General features: G+C 40.6%; 2 protein-coding genes across 9 annotated transcripts in view; one reads left to right on the top strand and one right to left on the bottom strand.

Annotated features, from left to right (window-relative positions):
* ZFYVE9 (zinc finger FYVE-type containing 9) overlaps window positions 1–10,055 on the top strand; it is a 99,669-nt gene extending 89,614 nt beyond the window's left edge. Inside the window, exons 15-19 of one of the 2 annotated variants that reach the window (XM_034779656.1) lie at window positions 1,290–1,370; window positions 2,664–2,826; window positions 4,428–4,533; window positions 6,599–6,775; window positions 7,543–10,055. In XM_034779656.1, coding sequence (XP_034635547.1) covers window positions 1,290–1,370; window positions 2,664–2,826; window positions 4,428–4,533; window positions 6,599–6,775; window positions 7,543–7,704 — 689 coding nt within the window. In that variant the 3' untranslated portion in view covers window positions 7,705–10,055. The remainder of the gene's footprint in view (window positions 1–1,289; window positions 1,371–2,663; window positions 2,827–4,427; window positions 4,534–6,598; window positions 6,776–7,542) is intronic. The other variant, XM_034779658.1, reaches the window with a different exon arrangement.
* A 180-nt stretch (window positions 10,056–10,235) lies between these two features.
* CC2D1B (coiled-coil and C2 domain containing 1B) overlaps window positions 10,236–19,594 on the bottom strand; it is a 68,368-nt gene continuing 59,009 nt past the window's right edge. For 6 of the 7 annotated variants that reach the window (XM_034779660.1, XM_034779659.1, XM_034779664.1 and 3 more), the window contains exons 23-25: window positions 15,640–15,730; window positions 13,462–13,591; window positions 10,236–11,211 (exon numbers count right to left, since the gene is read on the bottom strand). In XM_034779660.1, coding sequence (XP_034635551.1) covers window positions 13,472–13,591; window positions 15,640–15,730 — 211 coding nt within the window. In that variant the 3' untranslated portion in view covers window positions 10,236–11,211; window positions 13,462–13,471. Of the gene's footprint in view, window positions 11,212–12,481; window positions 12,623–13,461; window positions 13,592–15,639; window positions 15,731–19,594 lie in introns of all 7 variants that reach the window. The other variant, XR_004646878.1, reaches the window with a different exon arrangement.

The raw sequence follows: 19,594 nt of genomic DNA, 5'->3' as shown, positions 1-19,594 counted from the left end.
ATTAAATATGTAAATATGCCAAAACAGGTTTTGCCTTTAATTCATGGACCTTCTGAAATTAATATTTAGCACAGAAACTAGTTACAATTGTATGATTAGAGAGCTCCTAGTACTTGATGGGGGCATGGCTTCCAAACATGCAGCATAATGGGAAGGCCTAATGCAAATGTGTGAATGAGAAAGTGCCCTATTTGCCTCTGGATTACCCTGCCCAGCCTCCTGGCACTCCTCTTCCATGTCCACAGTTTAATCTGGTGTTTGAAGTACTGCATACTGTTGATGGGGATTTTTGTTCCCTCTCTATGGTTACTGGTGGTGGTCAGTATTTGTCCGACTGAGATGTGAGATGGCAGCTTGCCAGTTCAAGGGCCTCACATAATTGACATAAAATAAAGCAGGTTTTCACACCCCTCAGGGACGTAGTTATACAGATGTAAGTTTGTAGTGCAGATCTGGTCTTAATGTACCTAACCCCTCCTCACCGAGAACTGCAAGAGCTTTGTGTGTGTATGTTAATTAGACCATTTGATTTTCTGGCTTTATTTTTTGTTAAGACCAGGTGAAATGATGCAATAGCAACTTAACATTTTAATTCTTAAAATGTTAGAGCTTTTTTTTTTTAACCAGACTTCATGTCAGAGTTGATAATCTTATGTAGAAGCTCCATGATATCTCCAAATAAGTAAAAATAAAATTTCTAACCCTGAACATTCATGATCTTCATTCACAACTTTGGCATGTCGATTCCTTTAGGGCTGGCACTAATTTCGAAGTAGTATTTTCTGTACATAGAGCATGGGAGGATGGATTTCAAGGAGCTCTGTTGTGGTATGGAGACACAATGGTCATTCCAAGGGCTTTTGCTTTTAAGCTGGCTGGCAGCTAGTTTAGAAAATTTGAGCCACTCCCCTTCTGACTGGTCAATAGTACAATGTCATCAGCAAAAAGCCCAAGTAAGATTGTTTCTAATCACCTGAGGACTTTTTAAAGGTCATAATGTGCATGTTTACCCCTAAAACAGACCCCTCATTCTTAGTGAAAAAGAAACTAATTAAATATTAACGTTCTTTAAGGTTGGCAAAAATTGTCGTCAGGTTTAGAATATCATCAGAAAGGGCACCCTTGCTGCCCAAGCATCTGATACACACTGGAATCATAACAACTTTGTGCTACATAATTCCTTGTTTACGTTATTAACTTCTCTGTGGAGGATACAGCTACAATACCTGATTCTTGCATAAGGCATTGCTTTGACAAGAGCCTCTCTAAAATCAGTCTTGTTATTGCAGTGACTGGTGCCAGCTTCTTTGTGTTCAGTGGAGCTTTAAAATCCTCTTCGGGCTACCTTGCCAAGTCCAGCATTGTGGAAGGTAAGGAATGAACAGCTTGTTCAAAGAACATTGCTTCCCTCCTGATAACTGTATATTTGAGCAGTGTGCACAGCTTAGTTCTTGTGCCCTGGGTATTTGAGAATCACTCTGATTACTCGGTGTTATCTCACGCTTTAGCTAAACACAGTTTTCCATTATGGCTCGTAACTTAATTTAACTGAGAAAATGAGAATAACTAGTCCAGATGCCCTGGGACAACAGTACAAGAAAATGAGGGTAAACGTGAAATACTTGGCTCCTGTGCTGGGGATCAGAGCTTACAATCCTTGACTGAAGTAGAAAATTGCAAGCATAAGAAACATGGAGTTTATCTCCATAGCAAGAGATGAAGCCCTGCTGTTCTTTAGCCTGTTCATTTAATAGCCTTGCAGTGGCCAAGCTATCACTGTTGTCAGGTGATAGCGTGAAAGGTCAAGATTGTTTAGACTGGGTTGTCACCATAGTTCATTTTTCCTTTGCCAACAGTCAGATGATGGAGCGGAGTCTCCAGTTTATGAGCTTTCTCCTATATTTTTGGGGGAGGGTCATGGCTTATAAAAGTGCCACATTAAAACAAGGCTGAGTATATGTTGTTTTGCTACATTCTTTACTTAAACCAGAAATGATTTTGTTTAGTTCAGGATGCTAAGTTGGAAACTCATCAGTTGGAGAGTTGGGATACCTCAAGGAATTAGTAACTTGCTGTTTTATGGAACTGTTCGTTACCAAGTTACTTGTGCAAACACAGTTTATTCAGGCTGGTAATATCCAAAAGCTGTGACTTATTTTTAACAGCCTGTGTGAAATGAGTTGCTGGCCATGGTGGGATTCCTGGTGGTCAAATGCCCACATCACAAAAAACACTGTTACTGCTGGAGTCCTTCTTGCTGATCTCCTTGGAGGCCAAATATTTGCATGATCATGATGGTTTACCTCTCGTATCTCGAGGTGGGATTTCCAGAACAGGGCTGCAGTGCAGTGGCAGGGCTGTGCGCGTAAGCTCATGGTTGCCATTGCTAATGTTGAACCTGTTCTGTAGGTAGACTTCAGCTTTCACTGGTACGTCCTCCAGGCCGCGTTCATAAATGTTACATGGTATAAACAATGTGTTGAGGATGGGAATGCTACTAAGCCGACAGCTTTCTATAGCGTTACTACTCATGGCCTTTCAAATAGATATTGCACGTTGACATTTAATCGTAACAGGAAGAATGCTTTTAGCCCTGTTGTGAATGTTCTTTCTTAAAAGTGGCTGTTGGTTGTTTCTGATAATGATAATTCTTGATTCCTTAGATGGTGTAATGGTCCAGATAACTGCTGAGAACATGGACTCCTTGAGGCAGGCTCTGAGAGAGATGAAAGACTTCACTATTACTTGTGGCAAAGTAGATGCTGAAGAGCCTCAGGAACATGTTCATATTCAGTGGGTGGATGATGACAAAAACTTTAACAAGGGGTGAGTAGATGAATAATCCCTTGACACTTTTACAGTGTTTATTTGGCTCTGTTTTGTCTGCTGCTATGTGTCTGTATAGCTTACTAAGAGCATATTCTATCTATGAAGACTCCACATGCTTTGTGATTCAAGTTTCTCAGATAACATTTGTGACAAGATAAAGGAAGAGTAATCATAGAAGTGTTTGACTTTTTGCAAAATAATTCTTTATTATATATGTTTGTTAAAACTCTGAGGAGCTGATACTGAAAGGTAAAGAGTGACTTCCTCAAGTCAGTATGGATTGCACCATTGAGTTGCACCATTAGTTTGAGAGATCAGACTTTTGTATCTGTTATTAAAATGGGGCTGAGGTAAATAGAACTTCAGTGCATCAGTTTAGAAAGTTATCAAGGCTACAGAAAGATTTCTGCTATTGCAAATTTCCAGTTATTTTAAACCATTATACTGGTTGTAAAAGGCCACCTAGCTGCTAATTTTTGAGTGCCGAATCTTGCACGCTAGGAAGGTTTCTTATTCCTTCCATTAAGCTCACGTTCAGTGGTGTTGTGGATAAAATCTGATACATGCTGGACAGCAGCAGTGAATCTAGAACCTTGAATCTGAAACCTTAACAATCAATGCAAGATGGTGAGTACATGGCAATTTAAGCATTAGGGCACGCAATGTGATGGGCGAGGTTGAAAACTCAAAGAAGCATGGATAGGAGCAGCAGCCTAGAAAAGGAGAGTGTTCTTTAGCTAAAGACATTTCACATGTGTTTGGGACTGTTTGTGAAGTCCCACAGAAGTCACCATTTCAGGGCATTAGTTGGGCTGCTTGCTCTGTTAAATTCAGTGTAAGTAAGATTTTAGACATGACTGAATTGTACTATTTGATTTGATATTTATAAATAAATAAAATTCCTATCACTGTGCAATAAATCTACATAGGTTTCTGCATGTTCCATGTGTGGAGAGTTCATCAGTCCCTTGTGAGGTCACAGCTCAAATATAAGGCTATTGCAGATCTAAGGCAAGCTACCTCTCTACTCCCCAGCCTCAACTCCACCTAGTCTAGGAGGATTTCAAGTCTAGATACTATATCTGAGTGTTCCCTGTGTGATATGGCAGAAAGCACTGCACTTTTCAACTGTCTCCATTGTAATTATCTGGGGTAAACTCTCAACACAGCAGGAAGACAATTTCAAAAAGCCTGATTACTGTTGAGATCCATACACCTGTTCACACCACCACAATTGGAATTAGTGATGATATTCAGTAGCACTGTGTTTTGTACATTGAGAGAGATCTTTCTCTGGAGATCTCCCTTCTGGGATAGTTTGTGTTTGTCCCTTTTAGAAAATGTGGCAAGTCACTGTATGGCAGTTTAAATTGCAGAGTGCTCACTTTTGAAATAACCTGCAGTGGGGTCACTTTGAGAATCCAGGTAAGTCAAAACAAGTGCCCTTCATAACCCTTATATGAGGTTTTCCTTTACAATGTCCTCTGTTCTGCAAATCTACTCAGATGGCCAAATTTGAAATCAGGTTTTATATGATGATATTTAGTGTTTGGAGGCATTCTGTTAACTTAAAGTTGTTTTTCCCTTCCTCTTTCTAGTGTTATAAGCCCCATTGATGGCAAATCCATGGAGTCTATAACCAGTGTGAAGATATTTCATGGCTCGGAGTATAAAGCAAATGGAAAGGTCATTAGGTGGACGGAGGTAAGAAAACAAAACTAATCTGCACATAAAACAGGAGTCTTGGTGCTTTGTGACTAAGGAGCTATAGAATGTAGTCTCCCTCTTTAGAATGCCTCCCTTTGACCAGAAATCAAATCTACTTGCTCTGCCCACCAAACTGAAAGCAGTAAGATTTTTATGGGGAAACAACAGTGGCCTTTGCATGAGGGATGTAAATATGCATTAAAAGAGTTAACTGTTTAAACAATTAAAATGATGTTGTTTAATTGCTTAACTGATTAAAAGGAGAAGGGCTGGGACCGGCGTGGCTGGAGCTGGCGGGCTGGCTTGGCTAGGGCTGCTGCAGCTGGCCGGCGCAGCCCCGGGGATGATGACACATGCTTCTGGTTAATTGTTTAGTATTTTATATCCCTACTTTGCACCTGCCAGGAAGTCTTCAGTGACTGCATAATGTACAAGTGGCAATGTCATGCCATTTAAATCTGTCTTGAGGTGCTACAGAGCCCTGGAAATAAGTAACCATAAATCACTGGCCATTCCATCTAGTGCACTTTTACTGAGTTTTGGGAGAATCTGCATTCAAGTTGAGGGCTGTTACTTTCCATTATCTAAAGGGCACAAGCCTGTGTATTTGTGTTCAAGTTCTATTCAGCAAGAGCCTTTTACTTTAATGGAGACAAAATCCCAAACAGTTTTTAAATATCAATTCTTTTGAGCTGTAAGCTGCATTTTCCCAGAATAATATCCATTCCGGGTGGTGTAGTCAAACTGCCAGTGCCAAGGAACTCGAAGCTGCTTTTATAAAAGGATTGGGTTTTTGTAATACTCACTTAATTTGCTCTTTATTGACCTATTAACAGTTTGGGAATGGAGCAACTTCAGCTCTGAAATGGCAGCAAAAACACAACAGGAAAAGATCACTCTTAGTGAATGAATTGTATGAAAAGTTAAAAACAAGGTGCCATAATATGAATGACTTTGGTTATTTGTTTTGTCCCCCAGCATTGGCCATGGTGTTTCTTGACTTACAGGGCTGACCTGGAGCTATGGATTTTGCCAGCACGGAAGTGTTAATGTTAAATGGTTCTTTGCAAACGGTTTCAATTAATTTGCTCAGTGTTAGCTGAGGGGAAACCAGGCCAGTTTTAGCTGTGCCACTCATCATACATGTATTCTTTTCCCAACATTCCAGGTGATTTGAGGGAATGTTGCAATGTTTAGTTAATAACTGTATAAAAAATTCTGACTCCTTTCAGATTGCGGGGGTTTCTACCATAACACAATATTTATTCTGAAGTCACTTTAATAACAACATGCTTCAAAAATGATAGTGTAATTTTCTGAAGTGGAAGGGATGTTTAGTCTACTTACAATGTTTTAAAAGTATTTTTAGTTAAGGCAAGAGTGTGGAAATGCACAGCAATACATGCAGAATCCCTTATACTACTAGGGTGTATCGTGAATTTCCATAAGAGGGATTTTAGATTCAATTAGAACACACCCTTTTAAACAAAGTCCCTGGAGCACTTTGCGATCAGTCTAGGAGTGAGTGATCAGGACCATTCCAGTCTGTATCCTTATAACTGTTAAACCCCTTTATCCCCAGTTGTCGGACCTGGCTGATGGGGACTCATGCTGATGAAGACTGGAGACTTGAGTTACTTTAAATCCTGTAAACAGAACCAAATGTGAAACTTCACCTTGAAATAGTTATTTGACAGCCCCTGTGTTAAGTTGTTACAGATTCTAGTGAGTACCCTTCCCTGGTCACCCACTAGGACTGCTGTGAGGTGAATCCAAGTCTCTGTGCTCTGGAGCCTGAACAGAGTCCAGCCAGTGCCCACAGTCTCAGGGTGCAGACCTTCTATCTGGGGAGTAGCTCATCTTCAGAAAGTCCCCAAATAATGTGAAGGGCTGATCAAAACCTTTTTGCTTCATGTTACATTTTTCTAAAGCAGCAGTGTCCTTAAGTAGCTGTATTAATTGACAGTCTTTTATATTCTTTTTACACTCAGTCTGATGCTGCTCTTTTTTGTAAAAGCTGGTTGGTAGGTCATGTTGATCGCTCCCTTTTTGTTTTGTTCAGGTGTTCTTTCTGGAGAATGATGACCAACATAATGGTCTAAGTGACCCAGCAGATCATAGCAGACTGACTGAGAATGTGGCCAAGGCTTTCTGTTTAGCTCTCTGTCCTCATCTTAAGTTATTGAAGGAAGATGGAATGACTAAGCTAGGTCTGCGTGTTACACTTGATTCGGATCAAGTAAGTTGTAAACAGTATCTACTAGTTTAAGTTGTCAGTCGTCTTGTTTGGAGCTGAAAAGGGGACATGAGAGTTCAACCATTCTATTGCTCGATTCTGGAGGCTAGGCATTGGCAACATTAAATGCCACTCTATTAGCACTTAATGCTGCAAAATAATTTTTTCTAGAGGAAGAGGGTGGTTTTTTTCTTTCCTGTATTCATGTAATTTTGACCTGTCACTTCTTGTCCTCAAAGGAAACCTGTACAACACTTCCAAAAGATGAGCCTGGAACTTAAATTCATAACTGCTAGACACCAAAAAATCATGGTCTCTATAAAGAGACTGGTTTTATGGCTCCTCAAAGGCTTATTACAACTATTTGTAACATTCTAACCCACCTTAGTCCATGACTGCTGAGGTGTTAATTGCCTCCTCCATTTCAAGTGTTTTCTTGCAATATGTGTTAACCATTTATGCGTAACAATCTGTCCCATCTTGTATTTCTCTGTGACCCTCTGGTTACCTTTTCCAGACCTGAAGAGCCCGGTGAAGGCCTGTCTCTTCCAACCATAGAAGTTGGTCCAATAAAAAGAGATTACCTCACCCACTTTGTATCTCATCTAATTTTGAGGCATTTTTTGTTAGTTCACATTAGGTAGTGCTTTCTGCTTTTGACATCCATACTGGAACCCCTGAACTCTCAAAGCAATTGCATCACTTGCAGTATGGTCAGAGATCCCAGTGGAATACCTTCTCTTTTAAAGCTTTCACTTTGTATCTTTTAGGTTGGCTATCAAGCTGGGAGTAATGGACAGCCACTGCCCTCTCAATACATGAATGACCTGGACAGTGCCTTAGTTCCAGTGATTCATGGAGGAGCATGTCAGTTGAGTGAGGGGCCAGTCATAATGGAGCTCATCTTTTATATTCTGGAAAACATCTCATAAGAGGACTTCATTTTCTGTTCAGACCTGTTCCAGCAGCAGTTGTATCTGAATCATTTGCACTTTAAAACTGGAAGATTAAGCTTTTGTTAACACTATTGGGGGGGGGGGGGGGGAGTTGTTCCATAATTCTAAATCTTCTATGCATTGTCAACAAACAGAGGATCAGGGCAGCTTCTATACTACAAAATGTCTATGCTATCCTTGCAGCTCATACAGTTCTGTTACTGTTTAGAAAAATAATGCTCATATTTAAAGACTTAATTACAGTCATGTACTCTAAATGCTCAAACAGGTGCAAAGATCACTGGGGCGTAAATAAAAGATGAAATGTCAAATTTGTACTGTTTGTAGATGGACATGTAAGAAGAAACAATCAAGACCTCCATTCTGACCTCATCATAATACCATTTGTGGTTATTCTGTAGACATTAAAAAGTAATGTTTACATTATTTTGACCAGATTACTGGTTGAAGTACATCAGAGACACTTTAGGATATGCCTAGCGAGATGCATGGGAAGGTTACCTAGCCAAAAAAAAAAGGCATATGAGGCTGACCAATCATTCCGTCTGAATGAAAGAAAGGGCATATCTTGGACAGTGGTATATAATTTAAACTTGCAGTTTTGTGTGTATATTAGGCTAGTATACTTATTTTTTCCCTACCTGTTATAAAAATTGTCACCTCAGATTTCCATAACCTAGAAAAACTTTGCCATTCTGTATTTTGTTTATGAATCTCAATGGTATACATCTGTCACAGGTAAAAGAAAAGTTAGCCCTAAAGTGCGGCTATGGTATTCCTGTTCCCCCGGTAGGTCCTGCTTTATAAAGAAAAGTAACACCCAGGGCACTTTTGTAAGTCTCCTCATTGCTGTAGACTGTAGTGTAACACTAGTGTCATGTAACACAATTTGCACTTAACACTTCATATTAGCAGCGCCATGTAACGCTTACCCCCCATAACAAAAGCACAAAGTGGCTGTTGTTGCATGATGTGCTAAAAAAGAGGCTTTTGGTTCAGCTCAGAAAACTTGCACTTGGCCTCACCTACAAACAAAGGGCAGTTGAGAGGGGAGCAGCTGCTCACTTCTGCTACACAGCATTAGGAGACCGAGGAACAGCCACTACGAATGTGGTTCCACATTCTTACTAAATCAAATTTCCATCCAACGAACATGGCTCGTAAGTGGAAAGAGCTGAAAGCAGGAGTAATGAGCTAGTTTAGCCATGCCTAGGCGCTGCGGCTTGACTGTTACGACCCTCTTCATGGAGATAACAGGCAGGTCCAACAAAACACCAGTAAATGGTTTTTTTTGGGGATGGGAAGAGATGAGAAACACTGTTAAGGCAAGTCTTTGAATCTGGCCAACTTTCAGTGGTGACTCAGTCAATGCTGATTTGAAACTAATTTGCACTGTGGAAAGAGCAGCTTTTGCAGCAGAACAAAGGAACAGTAAAACTAGAGTTAGGCTGATACAAGCAAATAGAGCAGAAGGGAAACAACTCTACAGGTAGCAATCAATGTATTTTACAAAGGTACAATAGCTGTATAGGTGCTGAAGGGAATTGTGAATAAATGGCTACTGCAGTCTCGAAAATTCCAGCTGCCACCTCAAGACATGTTTGGAAGAAAGTTGTAGAATCAGTTCCAACTGAATTAGTAAAAACAATCACTGGACAGGAGAGCACTTAGTCTCACTTTTTGTTTGCATTAAAATTCACCTTATCTCTGTCATTTGGTAATAGGTGGCCATGTGCTACTCTTAAAACGTTTCTGGCTGATCAAAGTTTAAGTTCCTACACAGCAATCCAAGAGGCTTCCTGCATTTTCATTTGTTTTGCTATAACAAAATGTAATCAAGTTTGACTTGAGTTATTTTGAAATTCCCTACAACACATTTTGTTTTTGCACACTCTTGAGTGTTGATATACATGTCTACAGAGTGTAAGTAAAGCTCTTTTGATTGACAACTACCATAAAAATCCTCCTGCTGGAAACTCCATTCCAGCAGTGCTACAGCAGAAGTTTTTCAGTTACTTTAGTTCCATTAAGTTATGCTTATTGAGGCTAAAAAAACAAACAATCTTCTCTTCCTTACCCCTAGGAGTCACTTAGGTTTGGGTTATGGTTGTGCAAAACACTATTGACTGGTGACTGACTTGTTTGCTTCAATCATAGCCTTTTAAATGACCTTAAAATTACCATATTGTTAAGAAAATGAGTACTTGTTTTAGAAAAAAATTGTACTTTTAAAATTCAGTTAGTTAACACTGCAAAAAACTGCATATTATATTTTTATTTTCAACATGTAGTTTTGTATATTAAATTTATTGAAATTAAAAACTAAATACTGTATTGTTTTAATCCTATCAGGAAGCAGAAGTGCTGCCTTTAGGTTGGAGAGTCTGTTGTCTATGAACTTGATCTACCTGACCATATGCTGCAGTAGCACTGACACCCCATGCAGGCATAGTCTCCTATCAATCATTTCTTCAGGCTCATGTAGTTTAAGAACACACATCAAGCAGTTTTGGTACCATATCATTTTATGTATAGTCTATAAAAAATTCTGCAAACAGCAATGATCCAGTTTTCTACACAAATAAGAGTGGCTATTTTTCAATCAATTAGTAAGTAGCCTAGTGAAACACTCCAATCCTTCAGAAAACCCTGTCATGTTAAACAGGCCATATCAGGCTTTACTGATTCCCAAGCATTAAGAAAATGAAGGCACACAAAGCAGGCTGAGTTGGAATAAACAGTTCGGGGGGGGGGGGGGTGGACAACAGGGCAGGCAACTGATAACCAATTCAAAACCCAGAGCTGCAACCCTATTCTAAAAAAAATCCTCATATCCTATTGTTACCTTAAGCCAAGGCACATCTAGTTAAGAGTGCTGCAAGAGCATGCAGAGGAGATGGGATACACTGCTGCTAAAGCTCTGCTTAAAGTGAACTATTTTCTTCATCCCAGGACACTTATAGGAGGAGCATACAGATCTTCAGAAGGGCCTGAGGGTGATCATAAGAGGAAGCAGTAGGTGGTATTCAATGCATAAGAGCATATATGCCTGAAAAAGAGTTGCTTCTAGCACAAGCTAGCCATGCTGGGAGCATAAGGTCTCATTTGCAAATTAATTACCTTGCACTGCTCCAGTGATTTTTTTTAAGAGCAAACCATTACAGGTTTCATGCACCACTATGAAACAGTCCCTGCAGAGGATAGTTATGATGAGTTTATATAACATTCATCTGGTGCTAACATTAGTAGTCCCATCTTAAGGCAATTCAATCCATTTTGCATAGATCAGTTCCATTTTTCCCACTAGTAGTAAGTTTCCAGGGCCTTACAATACTTGCCTTATAAAACTTAACACACACTAAGGTAATTACCAAAATAAAGACATGTTATGTCCAGTTGTGCATTCATTTAACATCTTTGGTGCTCGCAGGTAGCAGTGTCCTATGTACAAACTCGATTCTGCAGCTTTTAGCATTCCTGGATCTGAAAAAAAAAAAAAAAACGTCTTGCCACAGTGCAAAGTATGTATCCCACAATTAAGGCTACATACTGTTGACATTGTTCTGTCTGATGCCTAACTAGCAGCCTTCATAGAAATCCCAGGCAAAACTCTTCATTAAGTTACAGTTAAAGTGATTGAAGATAGAAAGTGTTAAATTATAGGTGACTAAAAGTTAGTGCTCTCAGCACGTCTAGTAATGTCACTGCTTCAAGTGTGTGGGCAAATACGTCAGCCCTGGAGTATCTTGAGGTCTACAGCCATGCAGCCAAACTTTGTACAGTATATCTCACTGTCACCCTGGTTGGCTTCTTAGGGTGGTGCTGAGTCTCAAAGCCCAGGTCAACTGATGAAGGGCTAAAACTAGCAGTATAAACATTCCTGCTTGGGCTGGAACCTGGTTTCTGAAATCCGATGAGTGGGAGAGTCTAGGAGCCTGAGTTCCAGCCTGAGCAGGAACATTTACGTTTCTATTTTTAGCCCCAGAGACTGAGCGTGAATCAACTGACCCAGGCTTTGAGACTCTGCTATGGGTTTTTCTTTGCAGTGTAGACATACTCTTAACACAGCACTTAGTGTGATTTTTCAATGCTCCAAATTTGGACCTGAGCACTAGACATCATCCAGATCTTTCAAATAATATATAAAGTCTGTGGTAGCGAGGACATGATAAATCAGGATACTAGTCACCTACTTCACAGAGGTGCTATCTAAGCTTAATTACTATTTGTACTGCAAAATGAGAGATGCCAAGAAAGGTGCCATGACAGGTGGGGGGAGAGGGGAGCCTGAGACTGCTCTGAACTCTAGGAGCCCAAGGGAAGGGGGAGGGATTACTGTGCATATACTTACATCAACTTTTGACTAGGACTGAGTGCTTTGGGGCAGCCTTTTTGTTCTATGTACAGTGTGGTCCACAAATGGGCTCCTAGGTGCTGTCACGCTATAAATTAGTAATATCTGCTCAAAAAGTGAGCCATCAATTTTTTTCTCCCCAAGTACTGATGGCTTACAGGAGCACTACTAAGCTTTATACCCATACACTGACAGGAGAGAGAGAACCTCCAGTGATTCACACAACAGGGCTGAGTACTGAGTAACCACTCTCCTAGGGGTTCATGAGCACAGCCCAAAGCTGAGAGAGCAGGGACAGTTTTAAGAATTACGGTTTCAGACAATCCATACAACTGGTACATCAGAACATTGTGAAGAAAAACTGTATCTTTTTAGAAGTATAGTTTGGTGTATACTTACACACAAAATCTACATGTAAAGAACATCCAAGTTAATGCAAGCACTCCACAGACAGGAAGTGTCAGGTGTATACAGTTGCCCAGGGAATCTTAATCCAGCTCCCTTGTGCATCCAATTCGTACACTGAATGAGGTAGGGACACTGTGGAAAAATTGTATGTGATCATGTAATTAAGTTATGCACAAGGGGGCTGCATTAAGATTCCACAGGCAGCTTTACATCTGGCATTTCCTAACTTTCAACTTTCCTTCGAGTAGATTTCTTTGTATGTAAATTTATTCTAAAACAAAAGGTAAAAAAAAGATGATACTTCACAGGGGGAAGAGATGCTATCTAAGCTGGATCCAAAATGGTGGATGGTAGGAGGGGAACCTTAGTTTGATTCTTCCCCATCTCACTATTGCTACAACTATTTTGCCAGCAACCAGATGTTCCCTGTACAGTGTGTGCATGAGCCCAGTTCTTCAGAATATTCAAGTTGTTATTCTGGCATGATACTATTATTTCCTGAAGAATGCAAGTAACAGAAGGGAAATGGCAATTTCAACAGTTTATACCACAGCTAAACCTAAATGAAATTTTCTAGACAAAAGTAATTTTTCTAGCCCCAGGCCTTTCTTCCTGCTAAATTTCAACAGTCTTATGCAAACAATAGGAGGATTAGGGAAAAAAAGACCAAAAGAATCTTTTATAAATGAAAGTGTTAAGCAATGTAAGTTCAGGAATTGCTACCAGTTCCCGCTATGATATTTAACCTTCACATCCAATTGATATAGGGAACACGATCAGATTTTGAATAGAAATAAACATTTAAAACAAAAAATCAAAACATCACTAGAAATAATAGGGAAGATCCATCTAGGAGCCTGAGCCACACAGGTAGGTCACTGACCGTGTAAGACATTCTATTTCATGCAGAGATTGTTAGTGGCTCTCAACTTCTAGCCAGAAGCACAGTTGGAAGAAAGGAGTGTTCATACCTTAGGATAACTAATGTTCAAGGATCAACCAGTTTTCTGTAATCGTTTGAAGATCTTGACCACTGAGTGGCTCCCTGAGTCTCACTTTCACCTCTAGTTTCCCTCCGGTGGGCTTCCTACCATCCAGAATCTGAAAGCACCACAAAAATAAGATTCTTTTTGCACACACACACGTGTGTGTGAGAGAGAGCAAATACTGTAATGTCTTGTGGCAATCTCACTGAAAAGGGCAGCTGTTTTATGCCTCCCATGTGGTTATACAGGATCAATATAAATGTGCTATAACACTGACATTCAATAGAATGATCAACAGGGCTGGGTCGGTTTGTATTAAACAAAGGACTTTCATAATAGCCGAAGTTCTCTGAAAAATAAATGGATTTAACTTTTATATTCTTGTATTTATTTACCAAGACACACAAGGGATGTGTCTGGTATTTTATTTGCAGACAGTATTAAGACCATGTCTACACTAGAGTTTTGTTGACAAAAGTTATGATGCTTTAATTAAACCGCTGTTGCCTGTCCACACTATGCTCGTTGTGTCAACAGAGTGCATCTTCACTAGCAGCTCTTGCATCGACACAGAGAGCAGTGCATTGTGGGTAGCTATCCCACTTCAACTGGCCACAGGATGCTTTGGGAAGGGTTTGCAATGCCTCATGAGGCAGTTACAGTGTCACATGAGGCCGGTTTCTCAATCCCACCTAGATTACCAGCTGATTTTCAACTGAAGTATGTGCGTGTGTGTAGAGACAGAAACTGTGTGTTGGGGAAGTATGTGAAAGACTGTGTGGGGGGGATGTATATGTGAGAGCGACAGAGTGTATTTGGGAAGTGTGTCAGCATACTGTCTCGTGCTCTTCAGACAGCCGCTTGAGCAATCAATCCTGGGGGAAGGGGACACCCCCCTCCCCCATCAGTCCCTGGCTCTGCACAGCAGTCTCTCTGCCCCCCTTCTCCCTCAGCAGCAGCCTGCTCTGCCTGCCTGCTGATTCCACATTAATGGGTCTGTGATTCCTTCCGTGGTCTCCCACAGCCTCCTTAGCTACTGGGAGCGGCGTCCTCGGCAGCTCCGTGAGCTCTCCACGCTGAGGAATGTCAGAACTTCGAAAGGGAGCTTCGAATGTCGAAGCTTCGAAAGGGGAGATGCACAGGCTTGCAGGGCAGTGGAGTTCAAAACAGTGAGCAGAGAGGGCACGGCGGGCATCGTGGGAGACTAACTTTGCTGCAAAAAACTTTAGGCCTCTCATCGAGGTTGTTTTATTTTACCACCAAATATAGCTTTGTAGTGTGTACGCCTCCCCTGTTTTGTTGGCAAAAGCTGCCTTTTGCTGACAAAACTGTGTAGTGTAGACAAGGCCTTAGTTAGATTAATAATTTTATGGCCAGAAGTATTAGTTACTCTCCTTGTGAAGTAACAAGATTCGAGTCCCTGTGGGTGCTCCACAACCCCTCCCCCCCCACTTCGGGTTCTCATCATACACTCTGTGTTGGAGAAGGAACTGAGGAGGGTTCGCCTGCGCAATGCTGGTTAGACACGTGGGAGAGCGCAAGGAGGGGGAAAGCAGCGCATGTGCAGGCCAAACAGACACTGCTACCAAAATTCTCCGATCAGCAGCGCAGGGACGCAGACACCTACAGTGGAGCACCCCTACGGACACTACTCAAAGAAGAGCCATTATGACCATCCAGCTTGACCTCTTGAGTAACACAGGCCATAGAATCCCACCCAGTCATTTCTGCATCAAGCCCACAATTTTTCTTTGAGCTAGAGCAGATCTTTAGAAATATATCCAGTCTTGATTTTAAGATTGCAAATGATGGAAAAGACACAACCTCCCTAGGGGAGTTGTTCCAATGGTTAATTACTCTAATTGGTCAGGAGTGAGCTATCTTACTCCTTTTATCACACAAGAGGGAAGGGGTGAGGTTGTAGCATATGTAATAAACAACAATAGAACATATTAGTCTGATGAGGTTTTTACTGGATGTTGTAGAGAGGAGGCCAAGATGACATATTCTAGGCGTGTATATATATATATATATATATATATATACACACACACACACACACCTATATATACACACATACACACACAAATAAATATGTAGCTCTCACTACACCTGAATGCTAACATTTTGTTATTGCTACATCAACAGAAGAACAAAGCATACCTCAATTATCTCTCTAATTTCACATTCTGATTCCAGTTTGTCTAGTTTCAAATGTGCTGTTCCCACTTGCTTGTCACTTCTGAAAAGGCCCCTGTTTTAAAGAAAGTTGCCTTAGTGGAAGGAGGACAGGCTTTCTTAACGCATCAAAAGAGACGAATGGTAGGAGGTCATGCCCCCTTTCATCCAGGTTTTAGGATCGTGACAGTAAGGGCCTGGCTACCCAGCTGTACTAAAATGGAGGAACAAAGGATTAAAGTCTTTAATCAATTAAAATAGGAGAATTAGAAGAAAAGAAAAGAGGTGAAAAAGTAATGGAGTAAAAGAAACGAAGGCTTGGCCTAGCACTCTAATGACAGGACCCTTCATCACTATGCAGGAGAGTCAGACTTTAGAACAGTCGTAGGACACCCACTCTCCCCGACTGTCCTGGATACCCCATAATCAATCAAGACCTTTGTGGGGGAAAATCAGCTGGACAGAAGGGAACTGTCTCCCACACAGGATGTGCCAAAGAAGCTTCTACAAGACATTACTTATTAGAGCTGGTTGAAAAGAAAGTTTGACAGAAAAGTTTTCCATTAGAAAATGAAGTTTCATCAAAATCTAAATGTTTTGTGGGAAGTGTCAATTTCAACAAAATTTGACAGGAGAAAATGAAAAGCAATGGACTTTCTTGTTTCATTATTGTCAAAATCCTGTTTCGATAAGGTGGTAGAAATGTTTTGTTTCAACTTTGTCCTTTCAATTCATTTAGTTTCAAAAATATTAAAACATTAATTTTATTCTATTAAATATCTTCTATAATAGTTTAAACATTACTGAAGCCTTTTTGAAATTAAAACCCTTTTTTTTCAAAATTTCCATTTTGTGGAAAATGTTAACATTTTGTTTTAATTCAGAATGAAAACAATTCTGAAGTGTCAGTTTCCCACATAATGAAAATTCCATTTTCCAGCCAGCTCTATTATTTACATAGCACTGTCTCTTTGTATGGCACTTACAAGCAAGTAGTAGCCAGAGAGAGTTTGGAGCTAATGCAGTCCTCTGAGGAATGGTCAAAGGGTAACCCAGGTTCAGAGACCACACCACATTCTGATACCTGCCTGGCTCAGATAGCGACAAAATACTTTGAGACAGGCACATACTGACTGTCAAGGCTGGAAAAGTGATTTTATGGAGCTTAGTAATACACAATTCAAGATCATGATGGGAATCAGTGTATGTTGGAATGACTAATGGTTCCCAAAGAACATGGTATTGGGAGAACGATTAGAAAAATTCTCCTCAGTTTCTTACAGCTAAACAGTTTTGTAATCAGTGACCTGTCTTTCCAAAGTGTTAGCCTCGAGCCCCATGGTCAAGCCATTTTGTAGAATCTTGAGTGGCCATTATTTTATATAAATTTATCTTGATACATCTCACTTGTAATATTTGAACCTTGGCTGTTGACGCTGCAGACATAATTGTAAGTTTCCTTCAGGATTTTGAGTATTTATTATCTTCTTTCAAATGTCCACATGACTCTAGCACATTCCTTTCCATTTCCAGGTGGATAGTTTTAACAGCACCAGATATGGGCCCTGTTGCTGTACATCCTTCCCTGTTGGGAGCATGAGGGGAGATTCCAGTATATCTAAATAATGCCAGGCCAAGAAGTGGTGACCAGAATAATTGTGCCTTGTTCCTTTTTGTGACCTTCTTTACCATTTTCATTATCAGCAGAGTGGGAGGCATAAATGAGATCCTCCTGAGATAAGATTTCCATAGTCTGATTCAGTGCAATTACTGGCTGGAAGGGAAGCATGAAATTCTGCAAGGTCCCACTGGGTATTCGTGCATGAGATCAACATGCCAGGGGCTGAGTTAGGGATTTTAGTACAGAAAGGGGGAAGGGAAAACAGTGTTTGACAAATCAAAGACTCTATCTTCCGCTTCCTCTCTTCTGAGATAAAGACTATCCTGGCCAGCATCCAGAACAACTCACAGATGCTGGAGATTTGTGAAGGTTGTAGTTGGATCTTCCCCCTTCTTTATTTCAGAGCCACGTTCCTGAAGAGATATAATGATGGTTGCTATGCCCTGCTATGACTTTGGATGAGGGTCTGATGAGATGGTCATCCAGAAAACAGGTAGATGTGGGTCCCTTTCTTTTGGAGGGAAGCTATCAGGACAACTGGGATCTTCATAAATACATGTGGATGTTGTAAGTCTGAAATGCGAGTGCTCTGTATTGAAAAGTGTTTCCTGTTTAAGAAAAACCCAAAAGGCATCTCCACTGATGACAACTCATCATTAAATCTGAGGGAGATTTATCATTACATACTGAAGATATAGAGTGTTGGAAGGATGTTACTGTAATGTCTCTGTTGGTTTGTTTCAGAAATGTGTGAAATTCAGTATGCCTTGCATGGCTGTTTCTCTTCTGTAACACAAAAATACCTGATTGTGCACCACAACACGTGTTTCTCCCTGGAACAGGCTCTATCATTCTCAAATATAAGGAAGTCTACTGCACATTTATTTTCTGAGACTATAAGGGATTTTTCTTAAATTAGAGGAAAAGGGTAGACTTGACCAAGATTTAAAAAAAAAAAAAAAAGTTGAAAGTCAGGGTGATCAGCACTTCTAAAAATCAGACCATTTAATTCAGATGTCTGTGGGCTTGGGAGCCTAATTTTAGGCACTCATTTTTTAAAACCATGGCATTGTTCCTGGGAGAAGAAGGTCGATCTACTGAATCTACTCCTCTGATTATGTCAAGTACCTACTTTTCCTCCATGGTTGATTCTTGGGTCTAACCTCCCAGACAGGAGGGGCCAGATTCTGCATGACACCTTCTGAAAGGCGCAACACAGAAGGCACAGCCACTGCAATGGTGCAAAAGAGCTTCAATAGGGCCAGAAAATGGCCCATCATGTCCTCAAACTTTGGGAAGCCAAAGTCTGTGCAGGTTTCTAAGTTATGGTTTCTATAGAAGCCTATTATGTATCTTCCAACTCCCCAAAATGCCTCTTCCTAGTGTGTGATATCTATGCTGGTTCTTGGAACAGTGGTAACCTTAAAGAGAATATCTGCTGAGATAATATGGACTGAAATCTCTGATTGGAATGAGAGGAATGTGGGACTTTTTCCACCTTGTCCAAAGTCTCTGTGTCTGCTTTATCTATACGCTTCCCAAACAGTCTGCACCACTGGAATATATAGAAGACATCATCTGATGTTGGAAGCAATTTTGCTGTGCATATGTTATGTTGTGCCCCTGTGGGTTGTCAGCAGCAGAGACTGAACCTGGGACCTTTGGCTCTTATAGCAGGAACCTCTATTGTTTAAGCTAAAGGACCCAGGTCCGTTACCCAAAGCTGTAGCAGGCTGATGAACCTCCATATGCAACCCAGCCACCACTAGATGGAACAGCGTACCACTTTGAATGGGTGTGGGCTACACAGATGGAACAACAGATGCTGCCAGACCACCACACTGGAAGCCTTGGAACATGCAGCAAATTGTAATCAGGTGAAGCATCTGAAAGCTATTGCTAGGGAAATTTAATTTAAAATAGATTTCATTTTGTTTTGCCCTGATGGCTACACATTTCTGTAAGCTTGCCCATCCAAGCAAGAGTAGCTCTGGCAAAACAAGAGGATGCAGTCAGTGCTGCCAGAGCCAGAGACACCGATGATCCAATTTTCCTGTCTCTGGATTCCTTTGGCAGAAGCTCTCTCTCAGATGGTGCGACTGTGACCTTTACTGATGAAGCTGCACTGACATGACAAAGTCCTATAGGAGCATGTAGAATTGTGAAGTTACCTGTTAGTGTGTTTCATCTTGCTAGGAAATTTCCTTTGTGTTATTCACATCCTCATCATAAACCAGATGAAGAAGAATTAGAGAACTCTCCTTCAGCAGGTTTTTCGTGTTTTTTTCTTTTGTTCATGGTTTTAGCTCTAATTATATT

This window comes from Trachemys scripta, chromosome 8, assembly GCF_013100865.1.
Source record: "Trachemys scripta elegans isolate TJP31775 chromosome 8, CAS_Tse_1.0, whole genome shotgun sequence".
NCBI lineage: Eukaryota > Metazoa > Chordata > Testudines > Emydidae > Trachemys > Trachemys scripta.
The sequence above is the reverse complement of the archived record's forward strand: the minus strand, read 5'-3'. Positions and strand labels throughout refer to the sequence as shown.